The sequence below is a fragment of the Epinephelus moara genome, chromosome 18 (assembly GCF_006386435.1).
Source record: "Epinephelus moara isolate mb chromosome 18, YSFRI_EMoa_1.0, whole genome shotgun sequence".
NCBI classification, from domain to species: domain Eukaryota; kingdom Metazoa; phylum Chordata; class Actinopteri; order Perciformes; family Serranidae; genus Epinephelus; species Epinephelus moara.
In genome coordinates, this window is record NC_065523.1 from 8,697,233 (window position 1) to 8,714,101 (window position 16,869).

The 16,869-nt window shown below is 41.3% G+C and overlaps 1 protein-coding gene across 2 annotated transcripts; it reads right to left on the minus strand.

The window, feature by feature from the left end:
• Positions 1–382: 382 nt before the first annotated feature.
• On the minus strand, positions 383–15,647 carry LOC126405597 (keratin, type I cytoskeletal 13-like). 2 transcript variants are annotated; one of them, XM_050069402.1, is made up of 8 exons: positions 15,580–15,647; positions 3,553–4,046; positions 3,005–3,087; positions 2,705–2,861; positions 2,377–2,538; positions 1,476–1,601; positions 1,096–1,382; positions 383–544 (listed from the first exon to the last, which is right to left on the minus strand). In XM_050069402.1, the coding sequence occupies exons 2-8, from the start codon at positions 3,997–3,999 to the stop codon at positions 433–435; spliced, it is 1,374 nt and encodes a 457-aa protein (XP_049925359.1). In that variant the 5' UTR covers positions 4,000–4,046; positions 15,580–15,647; the 3' UTR covers positions 383–432. The 2 variants fall into 2 exon arrangements, with proteins under 2 accessions (XP_049925359.1, XP_049925357.1); XM_050069400.1 differs by lacking the exon at positions 15,580–15,647 and having other exon boundaries at positions 3,553–4,120.
• Between the last annotated feature and the right edge of the window lie 1,222 nt (positions 15,648–16,869).

Below are 16,869 nucleotides of genomic sequence, written 5' to 3' on the forward strand. Positions count from 1 at the left end.
AGTCTTTGTGTTCTGCCTCTGTGCTAGCAGCTTCACAGATGGACAAGCCTTCCCGCTGTATGTGGAGTAGTAGCTAACAGCTTCCAGCTCACACACTTATTAACTTCAGAAAATGTACATGTTCTAGTTTAGAAATAAATCTTTACCTACTTCCTCCAAAAATACTTATCTTTAAGCGTTAGCCTTCTCTTCATGGCAGAATTATTTCTCATTACACTTTTTACATCTGGGTTTTTATTGTCACATTAAATGTTTTATATTTTATTCCAAATCCTCATTAAATTTTCTTATAGCAGCACTTAGTGGCCATTAGAGGAACTGCAACTTCAGGCACTTTGAACAGAGGACACAACAGAGGACATTGTATTTTGAAGCACTTCAGCAGACTTTTATTTGTGTGTTTATTTCTGTGAAAGTGCATGCTGCTGGAGCTCAGAGGGTCTGACTGACAGTCTCGGTGGAGGAGCTCACCACCTTCCCATCCACAACCTCCTCCACGATGGTGATGACTTTGGTTGTGGAGGTGGTGGTGGAGGTCGAGCCACTGCAGGAGAGAGACCAACAGTACAGTCAGGTTTTTATTCATAATATTACTATTTTTGAGCTGGTTATAATATTCAGAATCATTCTTTAGCTGCTTAATTTGGTAAATGTGCCGAAAATATTTTTAGTTATAGAAAAAGATGAAGAGAGAATTAAAGAATAGTATTTGTGCACTACATTCATCAAGAGAGATGTTATATGAGGACTGAGGAAAGGAGAGTTTTGATGAAAATGCATTTAAATTACAAGTACAAACAAAACCAGAGCTAAACTTTGTCATTTAATTTTTTCTGCACATATCCTCTCCTCACTCAAGTTTATCATGCTGAGGTTTGTTTGTTTGTTTGTTTGTTTGTTTGTAACAAACAGAATCTGAGGGCAGGGTTCTTAATATTTGTCATAGTCTTATCTTCATGTCACAAATATTTCTGGCCTCTTGAGAACATTTTTGACCCTCTGATCATTTGTGAGCGTGGTGTCAGATCACAGCATCTACCCACAGTACATTTATCCTCCAGGTTTACCCTGTGAACAACCGTTTAATTTTCTCACCCGCTGCCGCTGCCGCTGGTGCTGCTGCTGCTACGGACGGTGCTGCTGCTGCTGCTGCTAATGCCGCCTCCACCCTCTCCATCAAGCAGCCTCCTGTACTCAGCAATCTCCATCTCCAGCCTGGTCTTGATGTCCAGCAGCATCTGGTATTCCTGGGACTGTCTTTCCAGGTCGGCTCTCAGCTGCATCAACTGCTCCTCCAGCATGGTGACCTGATTCTGGTAACCCGCCAGCTGCATGGCGTACCGGTTCTGAGTTTCAGCCAGAGTGCCCTCCAATGACGCTTTCTGCAGGAGAGAGGAGCAGGAGCCGGTTCAGTTTGTTTATTACTTCACAAAGAGACACTGTATGTTAAAGAGAAGATGTAATAAGATGGTCACCATGCTAAGCTGGGACTGCAGCTCAATCTCCAGGGCCTGCAGTGTTCGCTTGAGCTCTGTGATCTCTGATTTGGACGTCTGGATGGTTTGTGTATCAGCAGCAACTTCTTGTTTCAGTGTTTCTGTCTGAAGAGAGGACACCAATCACAGCATGGTCATTATAGACTGTACATTTAGACAGAAATTCGCATTTAGTAATCCAGAGGCATCAAGTAACCCACTACATTTACACCAGTTTGATTTTCTACTGTTAATTCACTTCAATTTCATTTATAAAGCCCAATATCACAAATCACAATTTGCTTCAGAGGGCTTTACAGCATACGACATCCCTCTGTCCTTTGGACCCTCACAGCGGAGAGGAAAAACTCCTCAAAAAAACCTTTAACGGGGAAAAAAAATGTAGAAATGTTGTACTATTTATTCCTCTACATTCATCTGACAGTTGTAGAGACTCTGGAGTCCACCATGTGTGTGGTCAGACTGAGAATCTTCAGCCATATTAACAGCTTTGTGAGGCTGTGCTTAGACACAGTGCTACTTTGTGCTAAAAGCTAACATCAGAATACTAATTTACTCACAGAAATGCTAACATGCTAATGTATAAAAGGTATACCATGTTCGCCAATTTACTTCAGCATCAGCTGAGGCTGATGGGAGTGTTATTAGTTCTGCAGGTCTTGTTCATAAACCAAAATATTGGACACATTTAATTATTGATCTGATGATAGCGCTAGATGGAAAGTCAGAGGATCATCAAAGTTATTACAATTCATCCTGAGACAAACATAAGTGATGAACCACGTTTCATCACAATCCCTCCAATAGTTGTTGAGAAATTTCAGTCTGGACCAAAGTGGTGGATCAACAGGCTAGCCATGGCTAAAACTTATGTACTTACCTTTTGCTGGAACCAAACCTCCAGGTCTTTTTTGCTTTTGGCAGCAATGCTTTCGTAGTGCTCCCTGGACTCATCGATGATCTTTGCAAGGTCAACTGCTGGAGCGGCGTCCACCTCCACATTCACCTGGCCGCTCATCTGAGCTCGCATCGCCAGCAGCTCCTGCAGACAAGGAGACACGTGAAAAGCGAAGACATTTCCGTAAGGACATTTCTTGATTTAGTGACCATATGAATGCCAAATGTAAACCTGTTTTGTTCAACTCCATTGACTCATTGTATTCACCCCAACACCCAGCCCGCCTAATGAGATCTGAGAGCCCACTGACCTCCTCGTGGTTCTTCTTGAGGAAGATCAGCTCCTCCTTCAGGCCCTCGATCTGCATCTCCAGGTCGGTCCGGTTCAGAGTCAGCTCGTCCAGGACCCTCCTCAGCCCGGCGATGTCGGACTCTACCGATAGACGCATGGCCAGCTCGTTCTCATACCTGCACAGAGGACAAAACACTTGTTTCTAAATCTGTTTCTTCAAAAACAAAACTGGCTGAAGCAGGATGCGAATGGAGAGGGCAAATGTTAAACTTGAACTTTAACCTTTACTTATAGCTCCTTAACGCATGGATTCACTTACTTGACCCTGAAGTCATCAGCAGCAAGCTTGGCATTGTCAATGGCGAGGTAGATGGCACCGTTGACTTTGGTAGCATCCTGGATCTGGGAGATTTAAAAAAAGAATAATTGCACTATTTCATTGAAAATGCCTCAGCACACTGCATGGAAATGTACTTTTGTTGCAGTTTCAGACAGGTGTTAAACTGTTTACTTTAATTCTGTTACTAAATGTATTGTTATATTAAGTGGCTCCTTGTGAAACAAAGAGCAAATTCCCCAAGTTTCTCCAATATCAACAGTGAAATAACACTGGAAGATATCTATATTATTTTAAAGCTGATATTGACTGACACCTAGAGTATGCTGTTTTAATAAATATTGCCATCTTTGCAAATTGAAATAAAACAAGGTTATAATCATAGCTAGAGTTCTGGCAGGGTTCATGCTTTAACCTCTCATTGGATGATAGAAACTGCCAGGTTACAGTGATGATGACAGGTAGTGCATGAACATAAACATCCTGTTGTTTTTGGATGGCCACATGCCTAATGTCACTGATGAGCCTACCTTTCCCTGCAGCTCTGCGATGGTGACAAAGTAGGCGCTGTAGTCTCTGGCAGAGGGGGAGGTCTTTTGCTCCAGGAATTGCCTGATCTTCAGCTCCAGCTCAGCATTGGCTGCCTCGAGCTTGCGGACCTTCTCCAAGTAAGAAGCCAGGCGGTCGTTCAGGTTCTGCATGGCGGCCTTCTCGTTGGCAGAGATGTCGATGCAACCACCACCACCACCACCACCAGCACCACCACCAGCGCCAAAGCCAAACCCAGCACCACCTGAGCTACTGTAGCTGTAGCCATAGCTACTTCCACCACCTCCACCACCTCCGCCACCACTGCCAAACATGGAGCTACCACTGCCATACATGGAGCCACCAGAGGAGATTTTGACCATTTGGCCTCCAGCACCACCCTGCATGGACCCCATGCTGCGCACACCACGAACCGCAAAGGATTGCATAATTTTGTGTTGTGATGAGGGTAAGGTAGGATGTCTATCTGCTTCAGCTGAAGAGGAGAAAGTAAAGAGCTCAGAGAGCAGCTGATTTTTTATACTGTATACCGAGGAGGGGGTGGAGGAGAGAAGGATGGCAAGCTCGTGCCAACCCTGGGAGGAGACACCTGTCCTTGTTTAACTCAGCAGGTTAACTGGCTGTGGGTGTGTCTGAGAAATGTGGAATTCACCCATTACCTCTCCATTCATCTGCTGATTTACATTCAGATGCACTGCATGCGTAACATTTCACGTCAAAAGGGTTGAAAGATTAGAGCACATGAAGCACTGCAGGGCGAGTTCAGACATGGATGACATTTAGTTTTAAAGGTTACTGCCATCATGAAAAGCCACATTCAATCAATCAACTCTTGGCAGCAGGTTATTGTGTAGTGAAGCAGGAGCTCAACGGCTTTAAGAGTAATCCACTTGTTTGATCAGAAAAAGTCTTTGCCAGCTGCCTGATCTTAAGCATATAGAGCTGACAGTAAGCAGAGAATGATTATATTCTGCTAAGATCAATAAAACAATTCAAGATAGAATTAAAATACAGATGCAAAGAGCCTTTTCACGTTCTGGAAATGTTCACCTTGCATGGAGGATTTATAAAAACTGCAGAGCTTTAGAGACATTATTGCACTTAAAGGTGCTGCACAGTATTTTAAATCATTACTGGATCTATTCAAGACGCCAAAATCATTTCTGTGAACAACCTTTGCCAATGAGCTGCTTTTTAAAAAGAGAAAGATGTTTGGCACATTAGGTGATAAACTGCCAAGCTGTCCAGGTGCATCCTGCCGCTTATCCAGGGCATGCTAGGATAGTCTCCAGCCTCCCAAAATCCTGGACAGGATAATCAGTCGGGGGGGCTGAACATACACATCTGGACTTCCCTCATTCGTTTTAGTTTGCAGACTCCTGGGAAGCTGCAAGTCAGAGCGCTGTCTGAAAACATAACCATAATTCATAGCAATATGGTTGCGGCAATGTAAACATACATATATACATATATATATTCAGATCTTGTCAAAAGTCTTGTTCTACAAGAAAAAGAACAACAATAATCATTTAAAATGTCTTTGGGATATTTTATTAAAGACACATTCTCACTCCTAACTCGTCAAATACTGATGCTTGGTGAGGGGTCCTAAAACTCGAGGCCACCACAGATAAGAACACACTGCTTGACCTCATTTTCATCTCCCAGCCACAGCACTGTCTCTACTCTGGTGTGATGACACCCTACCACAGTTATCACAATCCGGTTTACTGTGTCATGTCCACCAGCGGTCCATAGAGATGTCAGAGTGAGTTTTAAAGATAAAGAAATATGCAAATGACTTATGACTAAACAAATATTTTTAGTGCATAGATTAAGAAAATATTTTTTTAAACTTTGTGTGCCAAAAATATAGCAGAACCATAGCATAGAACATTTATTAGCATTTATTAACGAGATTATGGTAGATAAGGTTAGGGAGCGATTAAGGAACGAGGGCAACCAAGGTTCCCAGCTAATGGTTGGCATAACCCGCCGCAAGCCACCAACCATGGATGTATAAAGAGAACAGGATACGTTGCTGGAGGCAAAAGTTGCTCAGTGATCAACACATTCTCACTCCTAACTCGTCAAATACTGATGCTTGGTGAGGGGCCCTAAAACTGAAACTATGACACTCTGGGTAGGGCTGTAAATATAGACAGTGCAGGCAGTGTGGTTGCACTGGGGCCCATGAGGTAGGGGGGCCCATAGAGAGAGTTGCTGGAGGGCCTGCTCTCTCTAGAACAGAGAACAGGTCCCTGCAAGTGATTCAACCTGCCACCTCAGAAATGCATCTGTGTTCAAAGGAGAGCACATGTTAAAATACAAATGCTGTCATCTGCTATATATGCCCTTGAAAAGGCAAATGCTTCTCCATCAATTCCTTTTTTTTTCTTTTGTGAAATAATCAGAAGCAATTTATAACAAAATGATATGTTCATTTATGTTGTTGTTTGGGTTAATCTGCTGATCATTTCTCCATTGACTTTTTGGTTTGTAGAGATAGTGAAAATAGTGAGAAATGGTGTCACAACTACCCTGATCCTAAAGTGACACCTTCACAGGGTTTGTTTTGTCAGAACAACAGTCCAAACCTCAACATTATTAAAATACATTACAATTATTAAATAATAAAAGCAAAAACAGCAAAAATTCTCACATTTGTGAAGCTGGAACCATGAAATGTTTCGCATTAAAGAATGACTGAAGTGATTATCAGTCCAGTGGCTAATTTAATTTCTGTCATTTCATTGACTAACAAATAGTTCCAGCTGTACTTTTAGGTTTTCATATGTTTTGTGTGCAAAAACCTAATTTGTAAAGTAGCTAGTAACTAAACCTGCCAGATAAATGTAGTGGAGTAGAAATAGAAAGTGGCATTAGAAGAAAAGACTCTGTACTTAGAATACCTGAGTAAATGTATTTAGTTACATTCCAATACTGAGTGCAGCTCATCTTATTTGAACTTTATGAGATTGTGAGTATGACTCAACTTGTGACTTGCTTGACCTGAGCGATGATTTGACTCGACTTGACTTGCTCGATTTTCACCACAGTGAATTTGGACTTGCTTGAGACTTGAAGGTTAAGACTTGAGACTTGCTTGATACATGTGTGACGCACTTCCACCTCTGTCTCTTAGCTGATGTTCAACCATTGCTGACTTTGCCTCATTACCGTCGGTTTAGCTTACACCAACAACACACCAAGCAGCGGGGAATGATTGCATTTTTTCCACAGCCAGGAGGCATGTTCATGTGTTTCAGGTGGGAAGAAATTCTTTGTAACATAGGTCAGCATGTCACAGGACTCACAGGCATCTGCTGACTGCTGGCTGCGAGTATTCTCTGACCGCACTTTGCTGATAAAAGTTTAAATATCCCCAACTTTTAGTTTGGCTGCACACACAGCTTTCCAGAGATACTGCATGGCAGCTCACCACAGGCCGCACTTCACAGCTGTTTTTTTTCTCCAACATTAATGCTCTGTTTGCTGATGTACGGTTATCGCTAAGTTTGCCCCATTACCATTATGTTTGCTCAGCTCTCGCTTTGATAATGTCTGATCATTGCTTAGGCCTACTTTGCCCCATCGACATTAGTTTAGTGCTTTAAAGGAGCACTTCAACCACAAAATGACCATTTGTATATCAGTTACTCAACCTGTGTTACATTGAATGTATGAAGAAAACATTTCCTTGCATGCCTCCCTATTGAACAAAGAATCAAAAACTGATAAATTCTTGATGAACTGGAGTTAAAGGGGGCTGTGTTAATGACAGCAGCTAAACTAGATCAAAACATATATTTACAAACCCGCACGCAGCTCATGCAGTATAATCAAGTCTCATTTATCCAGTGTTATGCTAAGTATGTCCCAAACACATGCATTTTTTTTAAACACCTGCTATGTAAAACATTACCTCATAAACATTTCCCTGGACAAGCGTGTGCATCTGAATTCTGCTCGTGTACATGAATTTATAATCTGTTCAATGGAATGCACAAGCAGAGTTCTACTCGTATGTGTTTAAATAGACAGGTTTTAGCAAAAATGCGTGTGTTTGGGGAAGTGCTGAGCATATGGTAGGATTAAGATTATCCTGTGTTAGTTGTGTGAGAGTTTGTAAATGGGTGTTTTTATATAGTTTGCTGGGTTGTTAACACAGCCTTCTTTTACCCTAGTTCATCAAAAATTACTCAATATTTGGATTCTCTGTTCAACATTGAGGCATGAGAGAAAAATGTTTTCTTCATAAACTCAGTTAACACAGGAGTAATTGATATACAAATGGTTGTTTTGGGAGTGAAGTATTCTGTTAAATACTTCTAAGCACTTTTAGGATTTAGGACTGGTTTATGATGGTTTAAAGCTGCTGGTGAACATTGTGAAGGGCTCAAAGCCTCGTAACAAGCCAGGAGCCTGTGTTAGGGGGTTTGGGGGGGTTAGGGGTATCATGGAGATGCATCTGATAAAATGAGGACAAAAAAAACTTCTTAACAGCAAAAAAGTGACAAGATTTTTTTGTGTTTATTTGGGAAAACATAACAATTACTTTGCAAAGTTTTTCTTCTTTTGACCTTGGTGAAAGGTTAATTTCATTACAATCATTACTGCATAAATGTCATAATAATGTGTTTTAATGTAATGAAAGTGATTACATGAGAGGCACAGCGTGGAGCAGATACATCAATAAATTAATTTTGTGCATATAATTGCATCTTGGAGCAATATCAGTGATTTAGTTTCAATGATTTAACTGTTTTTTGTGCAGTTTGGGTGTGTCTGTGTGGTACTGCTGCAGGCTTGTTCCCATCATGTGCAGCTGCTGCTCTCAGGCTGCAGGGGAAACTGACAGGTATGTACAACACCCACTCGCTTTGCATTTAACTGGAATTTAGACAATGTGCAGCAATTAAGAGGTGTGTAAACTTTTAATTATTTGGCTTTGAAAGGAGGGGAAATTGTGCTTCAAAGGACAAACTTAAAGAACATGTTTTAACTGTGACAGGAATCAGTGTGCAGCTCTGTTTCAAATGAGGAGCAGTGGAAAGGTGAAAAAGATCAAATAAAAGTATAAGAGATACAATAGCAATATGATGCATGGTTCCATTTCCACCTGACAAACAATATGCAAAGTGCAAAAAGTGGTGCAAAATATACATGATGGCCATCAATATGTAGTTGGGTTCCTGGTTCGATCCCAGGAGTGAGCCTTTCTGTGTGGAATTTGCATGTTCTCCCCGTGTCAGCGTGGGTTTTCTACAGGTTCTCTAGCTTCCTCCCACGATCCAAAAACATGCATGTTAGGTTAATTGGTGACTCTAAATTGTCCGTAGGTGTGAATGTGAGTGTGAATGGTTGTCTGTCTCTGTGTGATAGCCCTGCGATAGTCTGGCGACCTGTCCAGGGTGTACCCTGCCTCTCGCCCAGTGTCAGCTGGGATAGGCTCCAGCCCCCCCGCGACCCTCAAGAGGATAAGCAGTTACGAAAATGGATGGATGGAACAATAAACTAGTAGGTGCAGTAGGAGCAGTGTGACTAAGCTGAGACAGCTTAAACACCTGAGCATCAAATGCTGCAGTTCAGAGTGCATGAAACTAGTTAGCAAGCAGGCAGAAAAGTTAAGACAAAACAAGCAGAGATGTTGAAGATATATACAGTATATATATATATATATATATATATATATATACATATATGTATAGTGTTTTCGTTACCTTAAAAAGCCATCTATTTCTACATGTGGAGCAGGTCCTCGTCTATGGTGATTGTCACATTGAACCGTTTTGTTTCTACAGTAGCCCAGAATGGACAAACCGAACACTGGTTCCAGATAGGGCAATTTGTGTTCTTGCATTTTTGCTTCGGCCACTATAGTTAGCAGACCCGCCACAATGAGAGCATTGGAAAAACACTGATATTTTTCATTTGAAACTGCTTTATTCAGTATTTTTAGAGGTTTAAATCACCAGGTCCATTTGTTTTGGAGAGGAAGAGACCTCTGCAGATTTTCCGGCTCCCAAAACCTCCTTAACAAATGGATCTTAAGACATCAGAGAAAAAAGGTGAGCAAACATTAGCAGGAGCTGCTGGCGACCCATCTCTGATATGCTAAATAGCATCAGATAAACACAAGCTCCTTTTACACTGCCTCTTCAAGGTAGGAATAGAATATCATGTCATTCTGCCTCACTGTTCTGTATAAACGGTACAATCGCAGAATGGGGGGGGGGACTGTCGCCTTGAAGACAGTATCTGAGGTAATAACAGGACAGATATGATATCTGTATATAAGGGGCACCTGGCAGGATAAGACCATGAATGGCACAGGAGTGATGTTTTGACAATGTGTAATATGTGCGACCCAAAGCAAGACATTTAAAAAGTAGCTGAGAGCAGTTATCAGCTAACTCAAAAAAGAAGAACAGTAGGAAATGTCCTCAAATTGGGAATCCAATGAGGTCCAAGAGCTCCTTGCCCTCTGAGCAAAGGACCAGATCAGCCACTGTATAAGAGGAAAGGTAAATGATTTTGAATCCAAAGAGGCACACTGGAGTGGCATGATGCTGCCATTGTTTGGTTCTGTGTAAAAATGCAATTCCACGCAAAGAAGGGATTGCGTAGGGGCCCATTTGGGCAATCTCTGTGTAAAAAGGGCTACAAATTTAGAACATTAAACTGCCTTATTCAATGTTTAATCACCTGGTCTGTTTGTTTGTTTGTTTGTTTGTTTTTAAAAAAAAAAACCTGAACAATGAACACTGAAGGAAATAAGGAATTGTAACTGGCAGATATTTCAGCTGGTTTCAATGTGCAATCATTACCACTAGATCCCCCTAAATTTTACACACTGCTCCTTTAAAGTTTTTTTTTTTTCTTTTTTTTGTGGTGGTGGTGGGAGGGGACTGCATTCTCTAATCTATTATCTGTATAGAAATATGTGACTTGACTTGTAATAGTATGAATGTAGCCTCGACCAAACTTTTGAAGTCTATTTTTCACTTGAATTTATTGACAGTTCAGTTGTTTCAGCTGCTTAAATCTTTTGAGGCACAGTGTTGAATAAAACGAGCTGCTTTGAAGGATCATGTGAGGTAAAGAGTTTTAGGCAGTTTTAGCTGCTCAGCTGCAGGACTTGATGTTGTTACTGTGCAGCAGCATCACACACAGCAGTGCTATTAGCATTTGCTGTGGTTTTTTTGTAGTATCCCAAAAAAAGTGCCAGGTACTATCCACAACTTTTGCTCAAAGAAAACCAAAAAAGAGCAAGTTGAGTAGAGCCGTGCCGTACTATGCAGTGGAAATGTGGCATAAGCACTCATTGCACAGCCCGGCAAAGGACTTGAGATCAAAGATCTTATAATCACATTTTATTATTTAGACTCAGCTTATTCTGCAGGAGTTTCAGCTGAGGAACTTTGAGTGGTGTTTCTGATGTCATAAGTCATTTACACAAAATGTTTGATGATACAGCATATTGTGTTCCATGCAGTTTCTAAAAGACCTTGAGAACATTCCTATCCCCAGTCCTGCAGAAGGTTCAGATGGACTTATTTTCAAAAATGCATTTGAAAACTCACAGCAATATGGAGTTCTGCAGAACTGTCCCTGTGAGGTGACAGTTGGGACACATCATGCTCACACTCAGATCAACATGCTCATAAAATATTTAAACCCACAAATTGTGTGTGAACAAACACACAGTACCAAGAAGTTGGCTTCTCTGTTCAATGACTGACAGCTACTGTCACACCCCCCACACACACACACACATACACATTAACAACCCTCCTCTCCCCCGCCTAGGGGAACCCTGCCCGCACCACTCAACCTGCTCCAGAACCTCCCCACCCCATCTGCCTTTACCAGAGTCCTCCTGCCTGCGGCCCCAAGCTTACATAACAGCTGTAACCTGAGAGGGCGGGCTCATCGCCTGCAGGTACACATAGGTGTGTCTCTCTAACACAACTTTAACAACCTGCAAACCTAAAAGAGAAGTAAATGAAAAGGAATGAAATAAAAAGCTCCTTTTCTTGTTTCATTTATGCTGTGATTATTTCATTCTAAAATGTAAACTTGTTACTTATATGTGTTATTAGTATGGTTTATTGAAAGTAACCAGTTTGTTTATTTATTGTGGATTTATATAAAGAATAGAAGTTTTATTGCACATTTAAACTGAGAGAAAATTAAATCCACTGTTTAAGCACTCTCGATATCACATCATGTGAAGTGCAATATGGCAACTACAGTATAAGTAGGTATATCCAGTTTTATTGTATGTATCCTGTGTTTTTCTTCTGTGCATTCCTCCAAGAAAACCTGGGGACTTTATACATATTTATGACTTCTGTATCTCACACTGTTGTATCTCATTTTTACAAGAAAGATATAAGAATCACCTCCTGGTTATAAGGTAGTTTCCTCTTAATTGTGAGATACATATTACGAGATATAGAAGCTGGAATTAAGCAATAGCATGGCTATATGGTTTGTTACATATGTGCTGTAAATATTGTTAAATAAAACCAAACTTTGCTAATGTGGATGCTGCTTCTGTTTGTTGCTTCACTCCAGTCTCAATTAAATGTCTCTAAGACAAAAGAACTGGTCTTCAATTCCCCCAACAGGTCAACTTCCAAGCCCACACACAACCCTGTCAGCATCAATGGTGAAGCAGTCAAGATGGTGGAGAGTCACAAATATCTTGGTATCACCCTGGACAATGGGACTATGTGTATATGTCGGGTTGGCACTCTAGATGTATGGAAGCGTGAAGAAAATTTTCCTAATAGGACAAATAAACTAATCTAATCTAATCTTAGTAATTATTATTTTTCCAAATCCAGATATTTTTGTGTTTAAACACTGAGTTTCTCCTTCTCCAATTTTTAATTGCCAAGAGAAGAAGTGACAGAATGAAAGCAGAGTCTGGAAAAAGTCTGCAAGTAAAGTTTATGTATATGTGAACAGCAAAGAAATAGCTGCTGGTGGTGTTAGTGGTGGTGGCTGTGGTGTGTAGGTTTACATAGAAAACAACACAAATGGTTGTTTGATACTTGTCATCAACTTAAGATTGTAAACACAGCCGATGTCTGCCATATGCAGCCTCACTTGTGCCAGCAAACTTTCAAAGAATCATCAGAGCCTGCCTGAGAACAATCACCTTTTTTAAGTTTTTCCCAGTGGCCACTCACAGTATTGCACCAAAAAAAATCTCCTGCAACCCAAATGGCCTTTTCTTCATTGACCACCATTGTAAAAGAGAAGTCAATAAAACTTTTGACAAGACAACGCAAAATAAAAACAAGGTCAAATATGACTCTTTCTATTGGAAATGTTTGATCTGTGGCAGTTTAAAATTTGTATAACTTTCCCAATTTAAAAATAAGTGTAATCGCCACAATGTAAAGTCTATGGGCTGAGCAGGAACACGCGGGCAGGGCCACAGTACTATTATGCATTTTCAGTGGGTTGCATATCGTGGAAGCAATCACGCTGGCTTGAAACATTTTGGTGTAGGAGCCACTGGAGTAGTTCCATTGGACTAAATTGGCATCATCTTAGGGTCTGGTATCTACTTGTCTTGAAGTCAGTGGGTTTTTTTTTAATGGGTTTTTTGTTAGATGCCTGAAATAAGGTCTGTGGTTAATGCAAGCTTAAGCTTGTCCTTGTACTATGTAGCTTCTACAACATAAAATACATTAGTAAATTCCCCACTTGTTAATTTTGAAGCTTTATGAAGTTATTATATCTAAGGTTCAGGAACAAGACCAAGCTTCTCTCTCCCACTAATTCAAATCACCTGCACCTCGCTAATTCAACCACCTGTGCCTCATCAATTAAATCACCTGCTGTAACCTATATAGGTGTCTAACCTTAACTGCTAGCACCGTCACCTCACAACAAGATGTTCCTTTATATGAACCCCGGAGGGATTATGCAGCATGGAGCTCAACCCCCTCTCAACCCCCGCATTCATAAATGCATCAGCCTCACCACAACTCCATCCGACCCCATCCTCCACGAATTCAACCTCCCTTCATCCCCCTCCTATGTTTCCCGTGTTCTATGTTTCCCGGGTTCTATGTTCCCCACTTAACCCTGCAAAAAAGGTTCTATGTTTCCCGGATTCTTTTAGTAAGCGTGAAACATAGAACCCTTTTTGGTTGAGCGGGGAACATTGAACCCGGGAAACATAGAACCTTTTTGGGTGGCAAGTGGGGAACATAGAACCCGGGAAACATAGAACCTTTTTGGGTGGCAAGTGGGGAACATAGAACCCAGTAAACATAGGGATGACCCCACCCCCATCATCCCATCATACATGACCCTGACCAACCTTCAGGTCCCATTCATCCCCTCAATCCCCATCATCCCTGATCCTCCAGTTATCCAATTTAACTACTTTTATACTGTACATATGGCGTGGTCTTTGTTAGTGAATATGTGTTTTTATAAGGGGGTTAACAAGTGGCCAAATGAAACTACAGAACGTCATCACGCTAAACACAAATTTACAGTCTTGTTGTGGTGGCAACACTGAAGTCTTAACATTGAACAAAACATGCAGGTAACATAAACGTTTGTTGCACAGAGCTTATTTTTTGTAATAATCCTAAATCCAATGGAAAAATCCCATAGGCTTTTTGACAAAGTAACTAATGCAACGCTAACCTTCATGTTAGCCTACAGAAAAACATAATTCCTGGAGCACTAGACCCCCGTGTTAAAAAGCCCAGCCTGGTACAAAAAAAATGGTTTTGGTCTCTACAGTTAACTTCCCCCTTCAAGACGACTATATGGGGGTGAATTGTTATATAACTCACCCATTTAGAGTGACAGGCTGTCTGCCGATAGTGCCCTCGGTTTCTCAGTCAGATCCACCCCTCACTCCTCCACAGCTCCAGCTTCTTGCCCAAATATGGTTACTACTTGCTCCAAAAAAAAAAAAAAAAAAACACCCAAAATGCCAACCTTGAGAACTCAAAACAGGATCCCACAAACCAAAGGGTGACATCACTGCAGCTACGTCCATTATTTTTACAATTTATTACTAAAAATGGGTCTGTGAAAAGAACAGCAGTGCCTACCTGCAGCAGACATTAGACATCAGATTAGAAACAACATTTGGGACTTCCTCAGAGATCCATTTTAGAATATAAAGACGACGCTCCGGACACATTTAGATGACAGGAGGGGCAGCCAGTTTGCAGAGAATTATGAATGTAATTACTGGGGAGGACCACTGGTTTAGTTTTAATGCTGGACCATGTACAGGCTGTGTCTTGATATGAGATTGTGTCTTGTTTTACTACTTTTACAGCATGCACAGAGATGCAGGACATAAATTAAGAGGAGTCCTCATCAACATTATGTTAGCGGTTAAGGGGATCATTATGGAGAGCCCCCACCAACTCAATGGTGTTTGAGCAGCAGGTCTGAGCTCAACAGGTATGTGCCTGCAGGTGATGGAGGACTTTAAAGGTCATATATAATCAGCATACTGAATGGAGATAATGTCAACACACAGGCACTCCCCTTAAACCTGAGGAAAGTTTTATTCATGCATGGAAACTAGTCACTTTTGGCAACATTCACGGTTTTTAATTTAAAATATGTGAATGTGTGAAAAATGTCTTTTTCTCACTGTAATCTAATCTCCAAACCTGCATTTTAGTTACTAAAGCGTAAAGAAAATGCAGTCTTTAAAGAGAACATGTAACAATAAATAACCATAGTTGTAACACTGGTTTTCATGTGTGCAAAGCACTTACAGTCAGGTAAAGATCAGAAGTTGTTATATTTATTCCTGCTGAAAAAATCCTGAATTATCAACTGACTAATAGAACAAGTTTAATTATTATTATATTAATTTCTGCCATTGTACATTTCTTAAGCATAAATCATGTTTTCTCTTATGCAGAAAAAAACTCCAAGAGTTAAACCATATTTGCACTGTAAATGGAGATATAAAATATACATCTAACAACAATACTCACATTGTTGTAGTTGGAAAGATATGAAACTTGGGCACAAAAAAAGCAGAGACACTTTCCACCTGCATGCTGCTGTATCTACACATGTACACACTAAACTGCATATCCAGTGTGGACTGGTGGACAGTATACATGCTGAGCAGGGTGTGGTCTCTGCATGTGGGTAGTGTAATGTGGGTGAAAGTGTGCAGAGAAAAAGTGTGATGTGGGTGTGCTGCAGCAATGCAAAGTCCAGGTCACAGTTATTGTAGATGTATGGGGGGCCATAGAGGGCCAGTTGTTCATTCAGCAGCCTGACATCATGGGGGTAGAGGCTGTGGGCTAGTCTGGTGATTCTGGCACAGATGGACCTATATCTCCTCCCAGAGGGCAGTAGATGGAACAATTGATGTGTTGGGTCAGGGTGTGACTGGTCCAGAATGATGTTGCGCACTCAGACGTGTAGACAGTGGTGATCTCTGGGAGGCAAGTCCCAACTATTCTCCCTGCTGATCTCACCACTTTTTGGAAAAACCTGTTGTTCTGCCTTAGTGCAGCTGGAAAACCACATTAACAGTCCACAAGTAAGCACACTTCCTACAGCACAGTGATAAAAGTTCACCATAAGCCTCTGGGGAAGCTTTGCTCTTTTTAGCTTCCTCAGATAGAAGAGGCGTTGCTGGGCCTTCCCTATGGCAGAAGTGATGTGTTTGCCCCACAACAGATCCTCCATCACAGTCAGACCCAGGAATTTAAAACTTGTGACCCTCTCCACCTCCTCATTACCAATGAAGAGTGGGAAGTGGCTGAGCTGTCCAGTTTTGCGTAAGTCCACTATTATTCCCTTTGTCTTTTTTATGTTAGGAACTAGGTTGTGATTATTGCACCATGCTGCTAGTTGATCATCCTCCCTCCTGTATGCGTCCTCATCACTGTGAGTAATGAGACCAAGCACTGTCGTGCCGTCAGCGAATTTAATTATGTAATTTGATGGAAAGGAGGGAGAGCAGTCATGTGTGAAGAGTGTAAAGAGAAGTGGACTGAGCACACACCCTTGGGGGGCCCCGGTGTTAATGGATAAAGTGGATGAAATGTGCCTGCCAACTCTGACTGACTTACTTACTTAAAGGGATGATTCAGATATCCTGAAGTGGCACTGTATGATGTATTTATCCATAGTCAGTGCATTACCTACAGTAAATGCCTGTCAGTCCACCCAAAGTTTGGAGAAAGGGCAGGAGTGCTGAAGCTAAGCTATGTACTGTAGTGGATGGGGGTCAGGAACAAAACGGATGTTAGTCACCTAAAATAAAA

What these genes read in the sequence shown, in the direction of transcription:
- LOC126405597 (XM_050069402.1), bottom strand. Translation starts at nt 3,999, where the DNA reads ATGCAATCCTTTGCGGTTCGTGGTGTGCGCAGCATGGGGTCCATGCAG. An exon ending in TCGCAGAGCTGCAGGGAAAG is followed by an intron (nt 3,088 to 3,552) that starts GTAGGCTCATCA and finishes TAAATCTCCCAG; the next exon opens with ATCCAGGATGCTACCAAAGT. An exon ending in TCAAGAAGAACCACGAGGAG is followed by an intron (nt 2,539 to 2,704) that starts GTCAGTGGGCTC and finishes CCTTGTCTGCAG; the next exon opens with GAGCTGCTGGCGATGCGAGC.